The following is a 19,561-nucleotide window of genomic DNA, read 5'->3' on the forward strand; positions in this document are numbered from 1 at the left end:
GAGGTTAAGACCTGGCCACACTTCCTTCTGTGTGCTGACCAAGTGTAACTCTTGGTTTTGAAATCGATTAAAAAGTGCAGGCACTCTTGTTGAGAAGACCATTAGGAGACCTTTGGTATAACTTCAAAGAATATTTTGTAGATGGAGAGGTAAGGAGCCATCTGTAGGATTTTGTGGGTTCCAGAAGTCACCTGCCTTTGTATCTATGTTTTTGAACTGTGTAAGTGGTAGCACAGAATTTACTGTTCCCACAATACGTAGCAAAATCTTCCCAGTTGTCATAGATAAATTCATTGCTAAATGTAACTCAGTACCCAAGAAGTATCTTGCATTGCTTATGCTAATTTCTGCTGTAGACTGGTTGTATTTATGCATGTACTCTCTGTATTGAGGCTGAAAAGACCTTGGTTAAATAAAAAGTTGCTTTATTATTGTGATAAGAGAGTATTTTCTGGGCAGCAAGCCTCCAGCTGCTCTCAATTACTTGTTCTAGTGAAAGAATCATGTTCATATTGTTTAAACCATAAAACAAATCATAATGATAGCTGGTAACAAGTAACAGAAACATTCTGCAGTGCAGCTTGAACTGCCTTGTTTGAAATATGAATTCATTTTGCCTGTCCCTGTGATAATGCTTCTCTGAATCCTGTACCAATGGGCATGGTGATCACGAGTGTAGGAAATGTGGTCATAAAGCAGAGCATCCCCCTTTGTACCAGTGTTTCTTCCCTGGCTGCATTTTCTTCCTCCCATTTCCTCCCAACCCAGATTTCTCACACATACTCACTACCTGCAGTGCCTTTGGAGGTATCACCTTGTGATCATTTGAAGTCACAAGGAAACTCTCTCGAGTGTTCCTGCTGAGCACAGGATATGTGAGGAGTTTGGGCTCTGGCTCATGCTTTAAGGCATTGGTGACCCTGTCAGCATTTCTTTCTCATCTGGTGACTGTGTATGACCCAGGACAGTGAGAGGTCACTCGCTGCCATTCCCCTTCACCCTGCAATGCCCTGCTGTTTGTGGTCACCCAAACTTCTAGTGTGGTGGCTACCAATTTCATTGGTAGCTCAAACATGACCCTGAGTGCGAGCTCTCACTTTTTCTCTGTCTGCCATAGGGGAGTGGGTAGATGGTTAACAGGGGTAACTTTTATGCACCCTTGCAGCAAGAGTTGTCCACCACAGGTCACACCTCTGAGACAAGCATCGTGTCAGAGCTGGCTGATGGTGCAGCCGTGCTGCAGACCAGCCTCAGGGAGTGCTGCTGCTGAGGCACACGGTGTGGCAATGTGACTCTTCGTGCTGGCTCAGCACAAAGGAGGCACATCTCCTGCAGCACCATTCAATAAAATGTTACTTTTTGAATCCCTGGCAGTGTGCTGGGAGCAAAGAAACATGTGTCCTATTCCTGGATATCTGAAGTTTAAGTACATCAGTCTAGTATCATATGAAGATAATACAATTCTAAGCTCATACGGCTCAAAATTCTGCAAAGAGCATTCATGGTGGCAATTGAGTGTGTGATTCCTGGACCCACATAGCCTTTTGGCAGGGACCTGGCAACATTTTCCTGCTTTGGCTTTTGGCTACGTGGTGCTGTCAACTTAGTCATCTTGACTCATTTCTCTGAAACAGCTCCCAGCTGTTAAGGGAGGAGAGCACCTAGTGAGTGCCTGCCAGTTGGGAAATAAGAAATATCTCAGTGTGGGAAGGTCACAGAATTAAGGCTTTTAAAGAACAGTGGAGATGTGCTAAGGTCTTCATGTTCTGTTGCTGCCCTGTAACAGAAGCCAAATGAGTATTTGCTCATGGAAATTTACTCACTGTCCTGCTTGTATCAGTAAATAGTTTTTCTATCAGCTTCCTGTGACTGATTAAGGTCTGCTTTTGCAAATGGAAATTATGTAACCATAGATCTTAGTTACACTTTCAATAAAGTGCCATTTTCTGAACAAATTAAACAGTGAGATGATGTCAGTTGTGCCTTTGCAGACTGAGCAGTGCCTGTAGCAGTTTCTGTTGAATTTCAGTGCTGGTAACTTCTGGAAATATATGAGTGTGTGTGTGTATTATAGGTATGTGTGATATATATATGTTTATTTATTTATTTGTACTCCTTTTCATGAAAAGCTGAGAAAAGTTAAGGCTGTACCACTGGTGAAGGGATGCAATCGCACTTTTATCGCTCCTTCCCACCCTAAGGAATGTCAGCCAAAATGTGAATGTTTCTTTGAAATTTGTGGAAGAGCTGGAATAACTGAAGTGTGACTCCTGCTAAGAGCCGTCGTGGGCGTGGATGGGGAAATAATCATCGCACTTCAGTAACAAGATCAGTTCTTGTCCTTTGCTACACTTCTATATTAGCTGGAATTGAATTTCTTCCTCTGCAGGAAGCATATCTAGCTATGGTTGGAACATGCCTTTTAGGGGAGTAGGGAGATGTGATTGGAGAGGGGGGAGTTTATTCCAAGCTTGAAGATAAATGTCTTTTAGCATGCCTCTTGCAAGGTCTTGGGAGATCATAGCACCTCTTTGCGTCAGAATAGAGAGATTTGGTTTTTTCCTATTACGCAGTAAGTTGAAGATACTTGAACACGTCATAGCAACTCTTAAAATAAGCCTGAAACTAAAAGTAAACCAGCTCCCTAACATATTTTTCTTTTAGAGATGAGATATTCTGCGAGGTTTCCTTGAAGCAGCTTAAAAAATGCTCCAAAGCTTTCTGAAGGTGACACTTCTATCACTTCATACTCCAAGAGGAATGCTTCCAAAAAGTGACATTTTCCACCAGTTCCATTTGTTACACAGCTAATGATGTCCCTGTGTCTGCAGGATTGTTTCCTGTGATAAAGCTGTAGTCTCCTGCCTCTTTCGTTCTTGTGACATAGGTGAGATGAAAGATAACAGACAACAAAGTGAGGAAGAGTATCTAGGAAAGTGTAACCAACAACTGGGGTCATAAAGGAAAGAGTGTCTTTGTTGCCAGGTGTGATGCTAGGTGTCTAAATCAAAACTAAGACAACTTTTTCCTCTGTGAAAGTGAAATGTGCAATTTGTGCTTGTTCCCTAAGTGGACAGAGTTATAAAGTACATTTGAATCCTGCCTAATATTGGCTGTATGGTGCATTTTAGAGGTAGTATTTTGTAGAAAGGGATTCCACATACTTCAAATTATGTGCTTCATCTTGGAGGGACTCCAGAATGCTGGGAGGTCCAGTGAGTAAGCTGCTCAGTGGACCAGCTGACAGCGTGTTGCATCTGTACGTTTCTGGGCAAGCTGCAGCAGCATGAAGTTCAGTGTAGGCCTGTCTACCTCTCTTTACAGGCAGGTTTGCTGCACTCCTTCCTTAGACTGATTTTGGAAACCCTGAGGTAGCCAAGATAAAGCTCTGTACTGCAGTCAGACAGACAGGACTTGTTCACTTTGTTCAATTCCCCTGGTGCTGTAGCACTGAGAGGTTGAATCCTTTGAAATTCTGAGGCCATAGTGAAAACTCCATGTGCCTGAGCATGCAAGTGCATGCTTCTGAGCTCTTTGCTCAGAAGTAAACTGCAGCTTTCACCATCTGGTCATGTTTTAGCCTTCCCTGACCATATCTTTCTAGAACTTCATAAGTCTTCTCAGAAAAACAGGAACTTAATACTAGAAACAAATCCAAATAATATTTTTGCTATTGTCGCTGAGCAATTGATATGGCAATATATTTTAAAATCCTCAAAAAGAGCAGCTGTTTTACACCACTTATGTTTCTGAATCATGGGCAGTTTGTGTTGATTGCAGTGCTTAAGGCACTAACTTTTGCATCTGTCTAGTATATACTGCTGCTGCATCCTGAGGTTAACATATAAATCATAAGCGGTGTTTATTTTGCTTAAAAAAAAAATCAATAAGCAAAAAGGCAGTGCTGCCTTGGGATTTTTTCCCCATACCATGTCCCAAACAAGAAACCATATTTCAAAAACGTTTGAAGTGAAAATGGCATTAATTTAGCAGAAGCTGGCAGCCATCTAAACATCATGAGCAGCAGAGGAGAAAAGTAATAGGGAGCAAACTTGTGACTACAGGCCAGGGATGGGGCCCACAATGGCAATGTCATGTTCTGTGAGGTTTTCTCCCCTAATGTAGAGTTCAAAAGCAAGAATTGATTTCTTGATGGTACAAAGCTTCTTGTTAGATGGCTGGCCTAGCAAATACTTAAAAGTCTTTTTTACATAAAGATTGACTATTAACTTATGTGAAGAAAGGCTTTGCTTTGTAGTATAAAGATCCTGGAAAACTGTTCATGTGCCATCTGCTGAGTGGATTTGGACTAGTAGGGTTGCTGTGCATTTAATCTACTTGACAATGGGCATTAGAACTGTGAAAAGGATAGAAACAGTAACATTAACTTGCATGAGCCTCTGAGACAGAAGAGAACAGGACATCTTTTATTTCATCTGAGGATGTTAAGACAGGATGAAAATCACAAGCATTTCCATGTTGGCTTTTACCTCAAACTGCAGGAGTTTCTCGAATGAAAATTGTTCTACACAGTCTAATAACTGCATTCTAACCTAAGGGACCTATGTATGAAAGAGAAATTATCTCCCTGGTGCTGTGAAACTTAATTAATTTTTTGAAGGTTATTCAGAGATCTTTTTGATGAAGTCCCATGTGTGATAAAATACTGTCTTTTTTTTTCTTTGTTTTTGCATGCAAAATCTGTTCATTATTTTGAGTCTTCAAACATCAGATTTGGCTCACAGCTTTGTTTTGTGCTGAGAGCAGAAATTAGGCTACAAATTAAGGAGTACTTTAACGACAATTACATCCAGATACCCTGATGTTTTATAGATAACTATGTTCTCCCGCCCCCAACAGACAATAATTAAGAACTTTTTTATATTTCTTGTCCAAGGAAATACATGTTTGTGAATGAATGTGTGCAAAGGTATTTACTTAAGATATGAGGAGCCAAAGAGAAAGCTAAATCTAAAGCACTTTTAGTATTTTTTTAAGTTAAACAAACATACTTTGCAAGCTTATTTTACTTCTGACTTTTAAAATAATTTTTGTCTTCTCCTTGCATTGTTGAAAACATTTTAACTGGAGAAGTAACACATTGGTAGAATTTTAAGCAAAAACACTCACAGGATTTGCTTTAGAAATAATTTGACTTCTGAAGCATGCAGTGGAGTTTCAGGCAGAAACATGGGAGCAGGCTGTGCAAGTATGCATAACTAATGTGAAATGAAGCTGTTCTTTAGGATTGACCTCCTTGAGTCTGAAGGCAACATTGTTCTATCCCAGGTGGTAATTTCTTCCTCCTTTAGGTGGAAGGAATCAGAATCTTTTCCATTTACTTTGCAGAGGCTTCTGTGTACAGACAGAGGGTGGATATTTAATGGAAAGGGATGGGGGCAAGAAAGAAGGAAAAAAACCCTAAAACATGTCTGAACAAAAATGGGTCATTTCATGAACCATACCTCATCATGAGCTATCATCTCATTATGCCTCTTGCTGCCCGTGGAAAGAGGCACAGGTGCATAATGCAGTGGTAGACACTTTCCTTGTAGGTATCTGCAGATAAGTGACAAATGCCACCTCTGTGACAAAGCTGCCCTTCAGAAGGAGGTCTGCAATGCACACTCAAGCCCTGCAGATGTAACAGTCTAGTGTACATCTGGAAAAAGCTCTTTTGAATTGTTGCACAGGTTAATGACAGTAGAAATGTCAGAGCTGGGAGAGGGGAAGCAATGTGTAGTGAGGCACGGTGCAGGAGGCACGGTGTGCTCTGTTAAGATTTTGCTCATGCTGGTGACCAGAAGCTTAAATTTACTGCATAAGATGGAGTCAGGAAGGATCCTTTCCTCACTGAGTTTCAGTAATTCAGTGTCCAAGAAAGAAATCCAGCAAGGGAAATGATATGAACACAGCAACCAACAAGTACAGCCACTCTCTGTTCAGTATCATCCCTGAACCGATAAACTGAGTGTGAAGGTTTTGGAGAAGCCTGAGGGCAGGAAGATGTACTAGTCAGGCAGTGTACAAGGTAGATTTGAATAATGGAATTTGCTGTTGGCGTAAAAGGAGATGAGGCTATAAGAGATAAGGAGGTGGAGAGATTTTAACTATGTGTGAAGAATTCAGGTCAGGGGGGAAAAAAGCAAAAAATAGTATGTGACAGGAAGAGAGAAGTGGAGGGGGAGGAAAACTTAAGGAAGAAGGTTACGTGTAACAGATTCATAGGGAAAGTAAGAACTTCTAATTTCATTTTCTGCTTTCCAGTGGTACACCTGTTGGCCTAGCTGTTGACTCAGAAAAATTAGTTAGGTGCATATAGGAAGGGGAATATGCATAAATTCTAATTATTGTCTGTGGAGTGTGCTCACTTCCTTAGCCCAGGGAACTGCAGCTCTTCCAGTAACTCACCAAGCATCAAGGGCTGGCAGGAGGAATATTGACTCCTGTTTTACCCCAGTGTTGGGTGGGGAGGCTCTGCTAACACCTGAAATATACTTTGGAACAAGTCAATAACCTTGTATATCTCACTTTTAGCCAATTACTTAATTCTGTACAAATTTGCCTAACTTTTTTTTTTTCTCTTCCAGTTACTATTTCTTCAACTGCCGAAAAAGGTAATTTTTAAAAATTTTTATGAAGATGTAAATAGCTGTTTTGCATGCAGATCCTAAGGGACATAGAGTTTGAATGTACTCCTTTATGTGTGAGCTCTGTGTATTGAGTGCTAAGAAACAAGGTAAATATTTTACAGTTGAGTCTGTTTTGTTTCTAATACCACAAACTTGGGATGATGACAAGACCTGTGGCTAATGCAAGTAATGCAACTATGATTTAAGTTTGCATTTATTTTTAAATGGGTACCTACTAAGAACAGAAAAAGGAGAAGAGGGAAGGAACTGCAACACATCTACAATTCCATTTTCTGTTTAGGTCTGAGACCTGAAAAACTTCTGGAAGAGGATGAATTGTTGTACTGCTTAATATTTTCCAAACAGCTTACCAAATTCCTCAGAACTCCATTCTTAATGAGTAGTTAGAATTGTGCAAAACACAACCATTCCAAAAGTGGCTACACATTATAATTTTCTATTTCCAGGTCAAGTGTTTGAGGCCTTGTTTTGAGAAATTTTAGTCTTCATATTGGCTTTAGCAAGTACATGCCACAGTGAGTAATAGTACACAGTGACAGAGATAAAAACTAACAAAAAAAATCTAGCACATTGTTGCTGGGATATTTGTTTGGGAGCTCATTCCAGTTTATGGGGGAACATGAGTGGTAGATTAAGCACAGATTTGCACTTTAGTTATCCACAGAGGGCTGTTTCAGACTAGTAAAAGCTCTCATCTCTTAAATATTTTGCAAAAGAGCACAGAACTGGAAGCTATTCTAGCAGTTTTCTTCCTGGTGAATGTCTACCAGAACACTGTAAAAAGAAGGAATCTTGATGGAATTTTTTGTTTTTCAGTTTCTAATGGAGAGCTGAAAGAATAGGAAAATGTTCAAAATTAAGCCATTCAAGATGTGAGCTTATGTTATACTGGATTTTCTTCATCCCATTTTACAGCTGGGCTTTACCTTGACTTCACAAAATTCTGCAAGCTGCTGCTGTATTTGCTGTTGACCTGTAGATGAATAAGTTTTACTTTCTAATTTCTTATGGAAAGGCAAGATTCCTGTATCAGTTAAGGAAGTCTGGCTGAGCAATGTTTGTGTTACATAGTCAGATGTTTCCAAATGCGTTTGTATTCCAAATGCAGTGCCTATCTGACTGGAACAGGTTCTTCTAAATCTACCAGAGAAGGAAAATGCAGGACTAATTAATGAGAGTGACACTATCACTGGAACCTGTTGGGCTCTTAATAGCTGTCACCTGCGTGCTGCTTGCACCTCCCATTCTGAATCATGTCATAGGCATCCTGTATGCATGAATTTATCAGCCATGAAAGTTGATTTTAAAATGACATGTGAAGTGTGTTTTCATTTGAAAAGAAAGCTGGCATATGTTTTCTAAAGTTCTTGTAAGCCAGCTCATGATAACCAGGAATCACCATCAGAAGAGTTGAAAGACCAAAGTACCAGAAACATTGCTATGTAAATCAATAATGTGCATCTTAGCAAGTGTATTTTGCTCCATGTTTCAGTGTAATAAGTACTGCAGTAAAATGATTTTAATATAATGGCAACTTTTGTTTAAATTAGTGGTGATTTCTTCACCCCGTTAAGGCTCATTTTTGCTTTGTAATTGTATATTCTTGTCTAGTTTTATATCCATTAGGACAGAGGAATAAAGTCAACTCTGAATCTCTGTTAACCATGTAATATACTACAGTTACATATTATTGCTCTCTGTAATCTGACTCTGTCTTGAAAGTAGTATTAAGAATGATTCAGAAAAGAATGTTAAGGGCAAATCTTAGGAGGGCTTAGCATATTTTAGGAGGATTCTGAGAGCATGTCTTAAGACATTGTCTTCTTGAGGCCATAAATTTGGTGTAATATGCATCAGTGCCTTTTAAAGAGAAGTGACTTCACTAGGTCGCAGCGTGGCACCAAGAATCCTGGGTTGCCTTAGTTTAGCCAGGACTTCTTGTGAATCTGAGTCTGGCTAAACTGACCGATACTGGGGTTTGAGGTTTTTGTTGGTTTTTTTCCATCTAGCTTGTAATTACAAGAAAATGAGCTGACTAGGAATGAATCCAGTTTACATTTGTTCTGGAAACAGATGCAAGATGCTTCAGGGAGTAGTCTGTAGAGGAGCTACTGATACCCAAAGTGGTGGGTAGATGAACTGCTGAAGTAAAGCTGTTAAAAATGGTATCTTCCCTCCCTCTCATTTCCTGGGGAGCACTGACAGGACAGTTCTGTGTAATCACAGTAGGAAAGGCAGCATGGGTGTAGGAAAAGAAGCAAGAATTTATTCAGAGTGAAGCCACTATGGACTGCCAACTGCAGGTTCTTTCCCTGGGTGGTACCCATCACTGGCTACTGCCCTTGGCTTTTAATGATGGTGACAGATTGCAAGAGCTCAGTTACACGAAGAGCACTTCAATAGCTGCCTCTATCTAATAAATACTGGTGGCACTGGCACAGATCTGTACCCTAGACACAGCTGGCTGTGGTCCCTGTTATTCTGTGGGTTTTAGGGACATTTACAAAGCCTGTGACAAAGCTTTGAGGTTCTGCTGTTTGACATATTGTGTGTCCACTGAAAATAATCCTTCAAAAGAATCTGAATTCTGGTGTGATTTTTATGGGCAGAGTAGAACTGTTTACTGTGTAAGTTAGTTTTGCTGTGCCTTGCCTTTCCCTGTATCTCATTTCCTCTTTCCTTCTATTCAATTTCTCTTGCCCTCTTCTCCACCAAAGTTCTGATCTGTGCCACTCATTCCACTCCAGTTTTATGTCCTTTTTCTCCTCTCTTCCGAACAATTTTCTCATTCTTTAATTGCTTAACCACATTATGTTTGAATGTAGAGTATGTTTTTCATAACAGACAACTTCTAATAATGCAGTGCCTACTACAGTAATACACAAGTTCTTTCCCATCAGGCAACAGATTCAGGATGGCTTTAGAAAAGGGTTTTGTTTCTGGCATTTTCAGTCATCTCCACAGCTGAAAATTTGCCAAGTCTTCCTGTGAGGTTGGAGGAATCAGAGGCAAAGATAAAAAGAATAATTCTCTGACAAAAGCTCAAATACAATTTGTTTTCATTGCAATAAACAGTGAAAATCCTGAAAGATTATAAATTCTTCTGTCACTGTGCACAAGCATTTTCTGAGCTGTTGGAGGTTCCCAAAGTTTTGAGCCTTTTTTGCCACCCATTAAGTACATACAGCTTCTTAAAGGACTCTATCTGTACAGAAAAGTAGGTCAAAATTCCTACTTTACTGCAACTGAAGATAATATAAATATTTAATATGACTTCTCTAAGACTTGCTGTTCTAGCACAACTGATCTGTTTCCCCTTGACAAGTGATAAAAGAAACCATTAGAGGAAACAAGATTGGAAGGAGCTTCCTGGTCATAAGGTCTGCATTTCTGGTCTCTAAGAACAGCAATATCATGCATACTCATTAGAAAATTTATTGAGCTCTCTCTTAAACCCAGCTACATTTTGTTGCCACTGTGTGTAATAGGGCTTTTCCAGCTTGTATTTCTCAGATGATTTGAAAGAATATAGTAAGAAAATCTGTAACTCACATCTGGCATGACTGGAGTGCAGTACTCTCCAAACCCCTGTTTGGGGATTTTAACTGTCGTTGATGACCAGTGCCTTCTGTAATGGCACAGCACTGTGCTGTTGCTGTTAGAAGTAGAAATTAAATTGAATTATGTAGGTCAGTAAGTAATCAATTACTTTCTGATAATCTAGAACAGAATTACAGCATCATCTTTATCCAGAAAGGTTATTCACTTACATGCCAGAAGTGAGGCTGTGTTCAGTTCTGGGGTTTGGGGTTTTTGTGTTTGGAGGTTTTTTGGTTTGTTTGGGGGAGGGGGTGTGGTTTTGTTTTGCAGGGGCCTTTTTTGGTGGTGAATTTTGTTTGGTTGGTTTTTGGGGGGCGAGTTTTGTCAATTTGCTTTCTCCTTCAAAATCTGCTTTGGAAAGTTCAGCAAGGTCCTGCATATGAGTGAGGACAATCCCAAGCACAAGTACAGGCTGGGCAGAGAATGGATTGAGAAGCAATCCAATCTGGGGAGAAAGACATGGGGGTGTTGGTTGATGAGAAGCCCCACATGGCTCAGCAGCATGTGCTCCCACAGCCCAGAAAGCCAGTGGTGTCCTGGGCTGCACCCAGTGGTGGGCAGCAGGGCCAGGGAGGGGATTCTGCCCCTCTGCTCAGCCCCCCCCTGCAGGGCTGCTTCAGCTCTGGGGTCCCAGCACAGGAAGAGCATGGACCTGTTGGAGCAAGTCCAGAAGAGGCTACACAGGTGATCAGAGGAATGGAACACCTCTCCAGCTGAAGACAGCCTAAGGGAGCTGGGGCTTATTATCCTGGAGAAGTCTCCAGGGAGACCTAATAGCACCTTCCAGTGCCTGTAGGGGGACTACAGGAGTCCTGGGGAAAAACATGTTACAGGGACATCGAGTGATAGGACAAGGGGAGAATGACTTCAAACTGAAGGAGGGCAGGTATAAATTAGGTATTTATGCCTGATTTATTTAGGTAGAAAGAAATTCTTTATTGTGGAAGTGGTGAGGCAGCAGCAAAGGTTGCCCAGAGGAATTGTGGATGCTCCATCCTTGGAAGCGTTCAAGGTCATTTTGTAATCTATAATAAAAACATTATTTTGTTGAGGAAGAGCAGCTATAACATTTGGGGAGTGAGGGTGGGTGTTTATTTAATTTTTTTTAAGTGAACAGTCCTAGAGTGCTAAGTGTAGTTGTTTAGTCCTCCTCAAATATCAGGGAGTATATTTTTTTGTTCTTTTCAGCTATATTCACTAAATTCTGATTCGTATTTTATTGCAGTTGTCTACCTTGTAGTTTTTCATCTGTCATTCGTCATGTTTGTATGGTCCTATGGGAAAACAATTTTCACATCTCCTGCAACCCCCTCTAATGAGGTAAGTATAATGTTATGAAAATGTCAATGCCTTTTTTATAAATAGCTGAACTGTTTTCAGTGATGAAATTTGTTTGCAGTACTGCATGATTCACCTTTCCCTTCTCATTGTCTAAAACAGAACAGCATGACAGTGTATCATGAATGAAAATGATCAAGTTAATCTTAAAATACCATATGCTTTGAGTAATGACATTTCCTTATACAAAATGTGTGTTTAAATCATCACAAGTTTGGCAGTCTTGTACAGTGCTATGCTATGAAGTAGCTTGCTTGAAACCTGGAATTTTTAAAACTGATAAATGAAATACAGTGACAACATTTTTATGTTTCCTTTTTAGACAGTTTAGACTGTTTGAGTAAGAAAGGGTAGTAATGCAATGTATACTTATGACCTGGAGGACTGAACCCACTTATTGGTCAAGGGTTAAGGTTTAGGAACGCTGAAATATGGCTACATAAAGAAGCTTTATATAATAGCGAAAGAATGCATGATGAAGTTTTATTTTGAAAAAGAACCATATTAATTCCAATAAGCCTGAGATGGATTACCTTGTTTTCCATTTTCTCTAATGTGTGTGTATGTAGGGATTAAATATGGGCACTGAATTTAAAATATTGCACTTCTCTTCCTTGTTTTTACAAAGCTTTTAAACTGCCTAAACTGTTTGAGGTGTTGGTTGCTCTGTGGGGGTTGAATTTTTATTCTGTTTTCAGCAAAACTGACATTCAGTGCTAATGTCAACCTTAAACATTCTTGAGACAAGTTATTCCCATGTTTTGAAGAAAAAGCAAACACTGCTCTGTAGTGCTTAATTATGGCTTAGAGATCTGTATGTTAAAGCTATAGAATATAAAGTGTAAAAAGCTAAACACTATTCTGCTGTTTAGCTAAGCAAAAAGTCTAAATGCAGCTATTGAAGCTGGAGCACAAGCTGTTGGTCTGGAGCACGAGTCCCGTGAGGAGCAGCTGAGAGACCTGGGGGTGTTCAGCCTGGAGAAAAGGAGGAGGCTCAGGGGCGACCTTTCTGCTCTCTGTAAAACTGTCTGAAAGGAGGGTGTAGCCAGTTGGGGGATGGCCTCTTCTCCCACGTAATAAGCGATAGGACAAGAGGAAATGGACTCAAGTTGCACCAGGGGAGGTTTAGATTGGGTATTAGGAAAAATTTCTTCACTGAAAGGCTTGTTGTCACAAGCACTGGAACAGGCTCAGAGAAGTGGTTATATCCCCATCCCTGGAGGTTTTAAAACATTTATAGATGTGGCATTGGGGAATGTGGTTTAGTGGTGGACTTGGCAGTGCTGGGTTTATGGCTGGGCTTGATATCCTTAGATGTTTTCCAACCTAAATGATTCTATGATATGCTAAACCTAAAAATTCAAAGGGACTTATCTTCTTTGGTTTTGCTTTTCCTGGGATGATTTTGCAGGAAAACGAGTAGCGTTAAGCAGGTTAACTAGTTAAAATGTGGTCAAAATGGTGTTATTTTAGGTTTTATAAAGCTATATGAACTAGAGCTGCTCCTAATGCTAATGCCTAATAACTCACTGTCTTCTTGAATTCTTCATTAATAGCAAACTTATTCTGACATTACTTTTCCTGTAGTTACAGTGATGATGTAGCAGGCTTTTTTATTCAGCAAGTGAAAGGGATGGCTTGGGCATATGGCGTGTAATGAATTTTTTGTATATTAACTGTGGAGAGAGATCAGATTTAATAATATTCTCTTCTACAGCTAGCTTTAAATTAAAAAGGACAAAAAACCTCTCCCACCCAGACAACAAAAAAAAACTCTCAAAAAATTTTTAAAAGCAAAAAACCAATCAAATTTACAACCCAGCACCACTTTTTCTGTTTCTGGGCAAATCCCTTCTCTTCATGTACTAGTGAGTAATTTATGCTGTTTATACTTAAAAACAAACATGACTTCAGTATCTCTACATTGTGTGTGAGTGTAAATGTATATATTTTTAATCATTCTAACTGGCCATTCTTGCAAAACCAATAGCATCCTGTGATCTTGCTATTGAACTAAAAAAAAGATTCTGCAGCTGCTGTTGTCTTAGTGTAATCCCTGTGCATTTGTCCTAAGAAAGAACAATCAGCATTATACAAGATCCAGAAAGAGGAAGGAAACAAAGGGTTTCTTTCTGTTTTCAATAAGAACTGCTGGAACCTCATTGGGAATTCTGTTTGCGGTGTGGTAACAGACAGCTTGTGATGCCTTTGAACATATCCTGCTATTGTCCTGAGAGACTGTGGTCTCATAGCCCTATTTAGTTCTGAAATTAGAACAGAAATGCAGCTTTTTGGAAAACCAAAATCCTATCCAGGATTTTTGCAGTAATACTATGATATTACATGGACAAATTTAAAAAGTTTTAAGTCTTTTTATTGAGTTCCTTTTCTGTGCATTAATGGTTTGCCTTGAAATGTCATCTTGAGGGGGTACTCATGTTTCCTGCAACCTCTACTTGATTGCTGGTCACAGAGACCTGGGTCATCTAGCAGACTCACAAGGGTAGTAGGGAATAAGGTGTATTGCACTACTGTTTGCTGGAATGATGCTTCACATCTAAACTTTTGATGTGAGTGTCTCCAGTTTTCATGCTTGAATAAATATCGATCTAAGTGGTCAAATTTAAATAATTAGGTCAAACTTTTGGTGATGGCTGAAATGTTAAACTTTAATTTCACCTTTAACATAGAGTAATTCTAGTGTCTGGTTATTTAAAAGGGTATTATTTAAACATGTTTCATTTTTCACCCTTGAAGGGTGTGTAGGCGCAATAACTGGGATGGTGCTACATGTGACAGGAGGCTTAACTAGATTCTGTGAGCTGTGAGGCATCTTGCTTGCATTCTGCGTTAGGAAATTGCTGCAATTTCTCTGTGCTATGTCTTACTGCTTCCTCCTTGCTGTAAGTGGAGTCTTCATTGTTGCTTGCCAACTGACTGTAATCCAAAAGAGGAAAAAGTACATGATGAGAGGAGAATCCATGTGAACTAATCATGCACATGTTTTTGGTAGGAAAATACTGTCATATTAAACCACACTAAGCCAGTTTTTGTTCCAGCTGCACACATAGCATTTTCCACTCTCTACCATGAATGCTTTGTCTATGTGTGCTCATAAAGAGGGCTCTTGTAGTCCATGCAGGAAGCTCAGAGTTTAGAAGTGCTTTGGAACAGAAAAATACCAAAGAAAGTCATCATTTCAGCTCCCGCTGCACAGAGCCTTGTCAGCACACTGGGTTTTGTGGGGCTTACTGGGAAATACTGTTTCAGCGGATACCAAAATAAGTGTTTCACAAATGACTAAAAGCTCTCCAGTTTTTTTTGGTAAAGGCTTACATTTCAGTGAGATTTCAATAGGAATGCTTGTGAGGCTTTACTCAGAATTGTAGCACATTCTCAGACTGTACAGGCTTTTCTGAAGTTGCTTTCAATACAACTTAAGAATTTTGAGACTAAAGTTGGCTACTCCTGAGTTAAAATTCCGGTTAAACTCTTTCAGCTTCTGTGCTGGAGCTGTGAAGCCCACCACACGCCCTGCCTGCCTTTTTTCCCCCCCATCTGGGTTGTACCCTTCTCTGTGTTAGAGAGGAAATGGGATAAGAGAACTTCAGTGCCTTGTAGCAGCAAAGGGCTGTTGCACCTTCCTCTTTTTCACAGTTTACTTCATTTATACTTATTGTATATCAAAGGAACGTTTGCACCTTAAAGCTCACTCTGAGTCTCTGTGTTCCCTTGTGTCGAAGAGAAAATACTATAGATAATGGAACAGAGATAAAGATTATTTTCTTGAAAATACATCCAGAAATTAAATACATTCAGAATTCATCCAGAAACTTAAGAGTTTTAGGGATTTCCTGTAATTCCTGTAGAATTCTTTTTTTTTTGTTTACGTGTTGCTTTTGGGTCAGTGGATGGCAACACCTAAAGGGTCTTTTCCTTGGAAAACAAAGTAATAATTAATCTTTCCCCTCCTATCCATTTTCTACATCCCTCTTAGTTCTGCTTGTCAAAAGTTGATAAAGAACAATATGAAAAAGAAGAGAGACCAGAATCCCAGCAGGAGATTTTAAGAAGAGCTGCCAAAGACTTACCTATCTATACGACAACAGCATCGAGAGGTGAGATATAAAGATAATTCTATGCTCCTCAAGTTGCTGTTTATTCATTTATTGCCATTGAATGAACAATATATTAAGCACATATTGCAAATGCCATGATGTTTTGTTATTTGTTTGTCCTGGTGTTTAATCCCTCTGAGAGAGTGCAGCCCTTTTTCTGGGGTTCTCAACATAAAGCCACTACTTGAAATTAAAAAAGAAAAATATCTTCTAGCAAGAAGAGAGATGACAGCAGTTATCTCCAGCTGTGGCAATTAAAATAAACACAGCAAACAAATATAGCTAAGATAGCTTGAAAAAGGGAAAATCAAATGTGCTGCTCAATTTTGTAATCACTTTTCTCTCCAATTAAACTTTTCTTTTTGAGCTGTTTTGGTTCAGCATGAGGAGAAATGTACTTAAGATCTTAACGTACTTTTGCAATTTAAAAACAAATAAGTGTTGTTTAATTCCCATCTGCAGTTCAGTACAAATCTACTTATGGACTGTTTCTGGATTTGCTTTTAATATACATAGGCATTTCATTCCAATTTATAGGTGAATGATCTGTGAAAGTGCTGTCTTATGCATATGTGTATTCTTTAAAAATCCATAGCTTTTATAAGTGTATCTATCTTTTTCTCTTTCTTGAAACTAGCAACCCTGTAGAGTTTCCAAAAATATAAACTTCTCAGAATAACCATTGCTGAAGTTTACTGTGACTTTTCCAAAGAAAGTCTAAGGACTCCTGGCTCTTTTGAATACAAGCCTCCGTTTAAGAGAATCCCAGTCTTAAGTTCCTGGAGTGGTCTGGGAGGCTGTTGCTAGCTCTTATCAGTTCTGTTTAGCTGTAGGTGTCGGCTTTCCTCCTGCTTTCAAACTGCCAGTGCTGGTGTCTTATTTCCATTCAGATAAACCTGAAGGTCTGTTTAAAAATATCCAGGAAAGATGAGGAAGAACTGTTTTACTGAACAGTCTGCTAGATCATTGTTTTGCTAGGTTTACTGAACAGTTTGCTAGATCATTGGTGAAGTGGGTAGAGAAAGCCAGTGCAGAAGGTTGACTTGCTGATGGAATGCAGTTTCACAATGAGATGCCTTAGTAGTACCCTGTGCAGAGGTGAAAGGGGGATCAGTGCCAGAGGATGAAGGATGGGAGTCAAAGAGTAAATGAAAATGGACTCAGTAGAGTAGCAATAGCTACTTTTGAATACTTTCATATGTTAAATTTCTTAAAAAATCAAAACTACATATCGTATGAGATTAGGTATGTGACAGTCTGTGAGAACAGGTGTGGCATGGGAGGGCAGGAAGCTCTTTTAAGATTCAGTTCATGTTGAGGGGGAAAGTTTTCATAAAATCAAATGAGTTCTACTGACCTGACCCTTGCACTTAAATACAGCAATCAGATACTGTGATCGATGCCAGCTGATCAAACCTGACCGCTGCCACCACTGTTCTGCATGTGACGTGTAAGTGTCTGAATCTGGAATTACAGATTTTCTCTTTCCTGCAATCGTCACTTTAGTGTGTTCATGTCTTCAGTGGGTCAGTTCCTTCTGTTGGTGCAATATCATGGTACAGCCCTGTTGTCTAAAGTAGCAGAACTTTTTAGGAAACCTGCTTGTAGCTTTGTAAAACAAAGCTTATATTAAAAAATAAACTAATTAAAAAGTAAAAAAATAGACTGAAAGTAAAGAAAGGTAGGTCTGAGATACCAGCATCAGCTAAAGCTTATTATTGAACTGTTTCATTGTATCTTGTTTCTGTAGCTTTGAAACAGATGTGTTCTGCTAAAAATGTTTATCTCAGAAATTGACAGTAGAGTCACATGCCTTTAACATTTCGAAAACATCACTGCTATTCCCTATTTCATTGTGAGTCATCAGAGGAGTCTGCACAGGCACTGCAGGCTGGTGCTATGCATGAGACTTCAGTAGGCTGAGCTTGAGGAAATCTCGTTAACTGAAGAACCTAATACACATCTTTTGGCTAAAATCAAATTTGTTAGCAAATACAATGAATGTCTCTGTGTCTGAAATGTTCAGTATCTGTCTTTACTTTAAAAGTGGATTAAAGTGGCATGTGAACTATTCAAATTGCCCTTTGTGCTGATCTTTTCCTCCATTACCTTAAAAAAAAAAAAAAAAGACAAGCAGCAAACAAAATGGTAGAAAAAATAGCCCTAAGGTAGACCTAGTTGAAGTGAATGCCAGGTAACACACCTTATCCACATAACCCTGACAGATCCTTTGGATTTGTTTTCTCTGCATGCACATAAAACTAGTGTGGCTTAATGAACTGGTACATGGTGTTGCTCAGTAGTGCTCCCCATGCTAATTTAAGAAACTCTCCTCATAACTCTTCTGAATTTCAATTGGTACTTTTGGGTGAAAGAACAGCTGCTCAAATATAGAGAATGTGTATGATTGAGAAGGGCTTGGAAAAGATACAGTAGTCCAAAATTCTTGAAAAAATCAATCAATAAAAAACAACACCCAAAACTGTAGAAGCTAAAGTAGCATGTTTTGGAAAGAAAATGTATTTTTTGTCTTAACTTGCTGGAAATTCTCTCTTTCAGATGTGTATTAAAAATGGACCACCACTGTCCATGGTAAGTTTATTTAAAAAAAAAATCAGTATAAGAATGGTTAATTAGATGCTGCTTCAAAAATGAACTTCTGGAGTAAACCTTGATTTCCACTGAAGTTCTTTAATATGTGGAATAAATGTGTGATGCCGTGTAAAGTTGTAAGCCCAGTAGTCCAAATCATGCAATTTCTCTTTGTATAGAGAAACCTTGACATTAACGAGACCAGTGAGAAAATCCATTTCTTTCTTTTGTTTAGTCTGTTGGTGTTAGCAGGAGAGGAGATACCCACTGCAGTGGGAGAGCAATTTCTGAATTCTAGATGATATGTATGACCCACTCAGACAGACTCTTATGCAGTTTGTATTCACTGGTAGTCAGTAAAAATATTATCTGCTATCACTGTAAAAAACATTACTACCAGTAGTTGACTTAGGGATGGTTTTGTAACCAAAGCAGCATGCACTGGAATTGATGGTGAGGTTCCTGTTGCTTTCTCTGCTGACTGCAGTTAGTTTGTAGTGGGAATAACTTCCTGTACGGACTGTCTGTATTGTAACGCTTTGCCAGCTCATGTCCTGTCCTACAGAATCATGGGGGGCAAAATTCATGTGAGAGGCCCAGATCATTCAGCCTGAGAAATTTCCTTCAAAGTAGTGGCTTAAAATGTTTCTGAAACACTGGTGCCAGAATGTTTTGGCCATACCACTGACATCATACACGTTTTGCTCTGCAATGTATTGTGGGTTTTTTGTTTGTTTTATTTTTTGTATACCTTAGTAACCTTTTTCTCTTTCCCCTCCTTCTAGGGTGAATAATTGTGTGGGATTTTCTAACTACAAATTCTTCCTCCTGTTTTTAATGTATTCCTTACTGTACTGTTTGTTTGTTGCTGCTACAGTCTTGCAGTACTTCATAAAGTTTTGGACAGTAAGTTCTAAGGCTTTTTTTGGTTGTTGTTCATTTGTTTAATCCTGCATGTATTATTGAAGGCTGCATCAGCATGTTGTCATTCACAATTTACTCTGTTCTGTGGTTCACTATCATTAATGACATCAATCAAAGTGACTGAAGCAGGAGAACCTTATGAATTTTGATGAAGTAAATGTATTACACTGCACGGGATGAGTAACTGGGGGGAAGGAGTTTTGATGAAGACACTGTGCAATTTCTCTGCTCCATCAAAATTGAATGGCACAGCTCAGGTTTTTGTGAGACTGAGATACAGATATGTAGATAAAGAAGGAACAGACCCTATCAAACAATTGCATATGTGTATGATTA

General features: G+C 39.2%; 1 protein-coding gene across 2 annotated transcripts in view; it reads left to right on the forward strand.

Annotated features, from left to right (window-relative positions):
• Window positions 1-19,561, forward strand: part of ZDHHC20 (zinc finger DHHC-type palmitoyltransferase 20) — a 49,225-nt gene that overhangs the window by 11,336 nt on the left and 18,328 nt on the right. For both annotated transcript variants that reach the window (XM_041415980.1, XM_041415982.1), the window contains exons 2-7: window positions 6,591-6,617; window positions 11,479-11,573; window positions 15,589-15,709; window positions 17,090-17,159; window positions 18,269-18,301; window positions 19,087-19,207. In XM_041415980.1, the coding sequence (XP_041271914.1) occupies window positions 6,591-6,617; window positions 11,479-11,573; window positions 15,589-15,709; window positions 17,090-17,159; window positions 18,269-18,301; window positions 19,087-19,207 (467 nt within the window). The remainder of the gene's footprint in view (window positions 1-6,590; window positions 6,618-11,478; window positions 11,574-15,588; window positions 15,710-17,089; window positions 17,160-18,268; window positions 18,302-19,086; window positions 19,208-19,561) is intronic.

This window comes from Onychostruthus taczanowskii, unplaced genomic scaffold (assembly GCF_017590055.1).
Source record: "Onychostruthus taczanowskii isolate IOZ18803 unplaced genomic scaffold, ASM1759005v1 scaffold50, whole genome shotgun sequence".
Classification (NCBI taxonomy): Eukaryota; Metazoa; Chordata; class Aves; order Passeriformes; family Passeridae; genus Onychostruthus; species Onychostruthus taczanowskii.